Raw genomic sequence first — 6,000 nt, 5'->3', positions numbered from 1 at the left:
TACCCGACTGAGTATTGTTATGCCCGGGAGGCCGTCCATGTTACGATAAAAATGCAAGCACTGCTTCTTATTTTATGAGATTTGGTTGGCAGATCGCATCCAATTTAAGGTGCATTCATACACCACCCCATTACACTACCAATTAATGGGGGGGGGGGGGGGTTAATAGAATTGGGCTGCCGGTGTAGATGCAGTAGCCTACTTGGGGTGCGTCCAATTTGATTGAACATTTGCTATGTTGCATAATGCTTTGTACTGAATGACATGTTTCCTCAAAGCATTCTTCAATGTTCTTGAACAGAGTTTGAGGTACATTTGACCCATTTGGTGGGTGTGGCAGTTTGAGGTACATTTGACCCATTTGGTGGGTGTGGCAGGGTGATCTCTGATGTCACCTGCTAAGGAAATTACCTCTATAACAGGATTTTTGGAAGTTAAATGCAACTACAAAACAGTAATTACAAAAAGTAATCTATTCATGTTTTTTTGTTTACAAGCATGATAGCTGTACTTTTAGTTCATGGTTGACGCAGCTTGTTGGCCATTAGCCAATCGGCGTTTCTCAACGAGTTCAAAGCACCTGAATGCATCCAACTGGTATTTACGACTTCACAACTGGTAATTACCACCTTCCCACTTGTTTATGAATGCAGCATCAAAGGGCAGCATGCATTTTGAACCAACAACCCAAGCCCCCCTCCCGCAGTTCCACTACGTTTTTTCGTACTGAACAGAGCCCTGAATGAACCGCCATTAAGGGCCCTGCCAGGGCCTACATACAGGTCTTGTTCCCCTGCTGCCCAGGCGTTGCTGCCGCCCACCAGATCTTACAACAACTGGATAGGTATTTTACGTGTCAGCTAACTACATCATATGACATAGCAATCTATCAGTCGAAAGACGATGGCGTCACACACAAGCATTGGTTGATGCATGTAGTCGACTACAGACATTATTGACGTGAATCTACTTTTATTTTGAAAATATATTTCTAGTCTACTACTGCTGGAAACTCCGCCCACTTCAACGACTGTTCGTTCCTAGTTTGCCTTTGCGCTGATTTCTCTACTCACAGCGATCTACTTTTTGGTGATTTAGTCATGTCTTTGGAGGTGGAATCAGCCGAGTAAGTATTATAGCTATTCATATTTGCACAACTGTAAATGGCTGAATGTTTTGGTTATTTATTATGGTTCACGTGGCAGCTCTAAACTCAGTTGAGGCCTACCTCAACCTGCAAGCAGCTTGTATCCAGTAAACGTTAGCTACCTAAGCTAACATAACTTGCCTGCTAGCTAGCTATGTTTCATTGTTTTTGTACCCACCAGTGATATTTTTAATATAGCTATATAGTCTTAGCTAACTAATACTAACGTTAGCCTGTCAGATCGCCTAAATTACCTAACTGGCTTGCAAGCGAACACGATTAGATAGAACTTGTCTTGCGTCAAAATATGACATGCCTTGATGGAGTGTACCGTGGTTTTGCAGCGTGATTCGTCTGATAATGCAGTACCTGAAAGAGAACAATCTGCACCGGACATTGACCACCTTACAGGAAGAGACCACGGTGTCTTTGAACACTGTGGACAGTATCGAGAGTTTCGTGGCAGACATCAACAGTGGCCATTGGGATACTGTACTGCAAGCTATTCAGTCCCTCAAGCTCCCTGACAAGACTTTGATAGACTTGTATGAACAGGTAAAAAGTTGTCGTGTTGTATTTGGAATTCGTATGCACCAGAACGTTGTTTTCTAGCTAGCTCTTCTGCTATTTCATTGTTTTTTTGTAAAGTGCGTTTGTGTGCCCTCCTAGGTGGTGTTGGAGCTCATTGAGTTGAGAGAGTTGGGAGCAGCCAGGTCTTTGCTAAGGCAAACAGACCCCATGATCATGCTGAAGCAGACGCAACCAGAGAGGTACATTCACCTGGAGAACCTGCTGGCTCGCTCCTACTTTGACCCCAGAGAGGTGAGTTCACTCCGTGTATAGGGGAGATATTATTTCCAGGTTGTCTGGTTATGTCTGTGCCTCTATTGTATGCCTGAACATCTTTAATTGAACACCCAAAATAACCTTCACCTGTGTTCTCCTGAAAAATAGCATTAATAAATGTCCTATAGACAACTGACGAAGTCAAAACACTATTTGTTCCGTTGTCACTCAGAAATGACTGGTTTGTTTTGTTATGGGTTCTTCAGAGTTCCTGCGGTCTTGTGTTTGTGTCATTGCTCAGTGTCTGTGTGCTCTCCTCCCTCTGTGTCCTCCAGGCCTACCCAGATGGCAGCAGTAAGGAGAAACGACGGGTGGCCATCGCCCAGGCCCTGGCCGGGGAGGTCAGCGTGGTGCCCCCCTCCCGTCTCATGGCCTTGCTGGGACAGGTAGGTGACATGTTCCTATATATATATATATATATATATATGGTCTTTTCATGTTAATTCAGCACAGTCTGATCTATGACCAGGATAATATTATGCAGATTAGTATTAGTATTTTAACCACCATCTCTGTCTCTCAGTCCCTAAAATGGCAACAGCACCAGGGTCTCCTGCCCCCAGGTATGACCATTGACCTGTTCAGGGGCAAGGCAGCCGTGAAGGACGTGGAGGAGGAGCGCTTCCCCACACAGCTCACTAGACACATCAAGGTACTGTATGTCCAGCTATGCTATTCCCAGTGTTTATTAGTAAGGATGGTTTTGATGCTTGCCCTTGGCCTTGTCTTTTTTTCAACTGAGATTATTGTATCTCAATGGTACTGGCTTGGTAATGTAACATTTTCATTAAATTGTGCATAAAAACACAATGCATGAACAAGAACAAGGAGTTCTGCTTGGGTGTCATCATAATGCAGTGTTATTCTTACTAGTTTGGGCAGAAGTCCCACGTGGAGTGTTCCCGCTTCTCCCCTGATGGTCAGTACTTAGTCACAGGATCAGTGGATGGTTTTATCGAGGTCTGGAACTTCACCACTGGCAAAATCAGAAAGGTGCGTGTGTGATCTAACACCAATTGATACTCTGATTTGGGAAATACACTTGATTTCAATTCATGAAGTTTTCAAAATACCCTTTTACTGCCTTGGTAGAGTTTTAATAAGATGACCTTATCAAATGTGTGTGTGTGTGTGATAGGATCTCAAGTACCAGGCGCAGGATAACTTCATGATGATGGACGATGCAGTGCTGTGTATGTGCTTCAGCAGGGACACAGAGATGCTGGCCACAGGGGCCCAGGACGGCAAAATAAAGGTCTCTACTGGCACTATAGGAATGTCACTTTCGCCTCAACTTTTTAATGTTCAATCTCTTGCTTTGGGTTGAGTGGATACTCACACTACCTTCGCTACCTTGTTTCTCCTCTGACAGGTGTGGAAGATCCAGAGTGGTCAGTGCTTGCGGCGCTTTGAGCGCGCCCACAGTAAAGGTGTCACGTGCCTCAGTTTCTGCAAGGACAGCAGCCAGCTGCTCAGTGCTTCCTTCGACCAGACCATCAGGTGACCTGCACACATAAAGCCCTCTTTCTCTCATGGTTTCTCTTTGTTTTTCCTGCCTATAGAACAGTGGTCACCAAGGAACCATAACTTATGTTTTTGCGTTCCACAGGGTTCACGGATTGAAGTCGGGCAAGTCGCTGAAAGAGTTCCGAGGACACTCCTCATTTGTTAATGAAGCAACGTTCACACCTGACGGCCACCATATCATCAGCGCTTCCTCTGACGGCACTGTGAAGGTATGAACCCCCACTCTGCAAAAGGCTGCTAGAAGCCAACAGTCCCATAATAAGTAAAAAAGGTATTTGCATCAGATACTGTATTTTTACTTGTCTCCGCCCCTTACCAGATTGTCCAATTCATGGTATGTCCTGTGTACCTGCATTTCCAGCTGAATATATGTTGATGGATTTTGATTAACACTTGTGTGAATCTCCTGTCAGGTGTGGAACATGAAGACCACAGAATGCACTAACACCTTCAAGTCCCTGGGCACCTCGGCCGGCACCGACATCACAGTCAACAACGTCATCCTTCTGCCCAAGAACCCAGAGCACTTTGTGGTGTGCAACCGCTCCAACACTGTTGTCATCATGAACATGCAGGGCCAGGTCAGGACCTAACTTGACCACTTACGGTCACTTTTCATTTAAAAAATGAATATGAAGTATTAATTTTGAATATTAAAAAATGATATTGGTATGACCTTATTCCCCTTTTGTCCTCCAGATTGTGAGAAGTTTCAGCTCTGGTAAGAGGGAGGGAGGAGACTTTGTCTGCTGTACACTGTCTCCACGTGGCGAGTGGATATACTGTGTAGGAGAGGACTTTGTGCTCTACTGCTTCAGCACAGTCACTGGCAAGCTGGAGAGAACCCTAACAGTATGTTTATTCCAAATCATGTGAATTAAAAACAATCAACCCCAAGCCTGGTTAAAACTCATTTCTCAATGATAAAAATAGGAGTTGTCAATTTAGTCAGGATTATGCACGTAAATCAAAATTTCTGTTCGCCAATCCTGGCACAATTACATTGAACTAAAGCCTAAAGCAGGAGTCGGCAACAGGCAGCCCCAAAGGCTTTTTGGAGGGACTGGGTCAATTTGCAGTGTACCAATTATATTTATGTTCTGGCCTCCGATCATCTAGTTGCCTACCCTCTGGCCTAAAGTTTGTATTAGACTTTTGTCTCATCATAAACTCTTGTCTCCCCCATCCCAGGTCCATGAGAAGGATGTGATTGGCATCGCCCACCACCCCCATCAGAACCTAATCTCCACGTACAGTGAGGACGGCCTACTCAAGCTCTGGAAACCCTGAGCGTATACCTTAACCCCACAAGCCCCCTTCATCAGCATGCCAGCTGCTTTTCCCATGGGATGCTGCAGTGTTTCCTCTACCATCACTTTAGGCGGGCCAGGTAGTGACTCCCATCTAGCTCTTTTTGTTCAGACTAAAATGTTTTGGGCTCCAATTTATTCAAATTGGCAGTATGTGTTGCTGTTTTGGGGCACCTGTGCCACACCTCAGAGAAAGTGTAGCTAGGGGAAACACTGGGGTAATGGGAGTGCAGGCATGGGCTTTAGACAACCTTTTTTAATACAAACTTTTCTTTATGTAAATATTTTTTTATAGGATTTTTTTCTTCCAATAACATCTGGTTGGGTATTTTGCCTCATTTGTCAGTCAGGTCAACAATTGCTTGTGTTACTGCACAGCAAGAAATGGAAAGGGCTTTCATTTGTCTCTGGTGAATGACTCATGTTGATTTTTGTATCCCCGATCTGATATACCTTTTCATGTGTTGCTGTGTGTTCCTAGATGTGAAATGCATGTGTTATTGCTATTACGTATGGATTGTCATGTACTATTTCTTGTCTGTCCCATTAAAGATATTTGATCAGGTATGTGTTTTCTTTTGTTTCCTGAAAAGCAGAGGCTGTGAACTTACTTTTGGTACTTGTTTAGAACAGTTGTTAAACCCAATACAAAATTACCAATACAACTCTTAATTTACATGCAATCAAACATTTTTTATGATTATCAATAGAACTTCTAAACATAACATGATTCATGTCCTCAGATGGAATGTTTACTGCATGATTGCAATCTGTGCAGGGCCGGTTCTAGATGTAAGCGGTCGCTTAAGGCCCATGTTCGCTAGGGGGCCTCAGTCGGAGTCTCAATTTACTGTTGAGAGTAAGAATAGAATTCGCCAGGTGAAATTTGGTTGTGCATCAGTAGTTATCTTATGTTAGTCACTCAATTAGCCATGTCTGCTAATGATGATTAGATTGGTAGTTAGTCTTAGTAATCATGGCCAAATACCAACAGGGTACGTCTCCAGGGGCCCCATTGATTTTGTTATTCATTCTCACTCATGTCAAGTCATTACAAAATGTGTAGAAATGCAGAAAATTTGTATAAAACTGCAAAAGGCTCTCTCCCCCACATGGCAAAATGGGTATATTTAGAAATTATTTTGTAAAACTGCATTTTTCTCTGCCCTA

At 43.6% G+C, this 6,000-nt stretch overlaps 1 protein-coding gene across 1 annotated transcript; it reads left to right on the top strand.

Annotated features, from left to right (window-relative positions):
- Positions 1 to 893: 893 nt before the first annotated feature.
- LOC123994094 (WD40 repeat-containing protein SMU1) lies at positions 894 to 5,395 on the top strand. Its single transcript, XM_046296595.1, has 12 exons — positions 894 to 1,126; positions 1,492 to 1,702; positions 1,817 to 1,969; positions 2,269 to 2,379; positions 2,517 to 2,645; positions 2,867 to 2,986; positions 3,132 to 3,248; positions 3,366 to 3,493; positions 3,603 to 3,729; positions 3,934 to 4,101; positions 4,220 to 4,372; positions 4,712 to 5,395. The coding sequence occupies exons 1-12, from the start codon at positions 1,101 to 1,103 to the stop codon at positions 4,808 to 4,810; spliced, it is 1,542 nt and encodes a 513-aa protein (XP_046152551.1). The 5' UTR covers positions 894 to 1,100; the 3' UTR covers positions 4,811 to 5,395.
- The last annotated feature ends 605 nt before the right edge of the window (positions 5,396 to 6,000 follow it).

The sequence above is a fragment of the Oncorhynchus gorbuscha genome, linkage group LG13 (assembly GCF_021184085.1).
Source record: "Oncorhynchus gorbuscha isolate QuinsamMale2020 ecotype Even-year linkage group LG13, OgorEven_v1.0, whole genome shotgun sequence".
In the NCBI taxonomy this organism is placed as follows: domain Eukaryota; kingdom Metazoa; phylum Chordata; class Actinopteri; order Salmoniformes; family Salmonidae; genus Oncorhynchus; species Oncorhynchus gorbuscha.
Note: the sequence above shows the minus strand (reverse complement) of the source record. Positions and strands in the feature narration are given on the sequence as shown.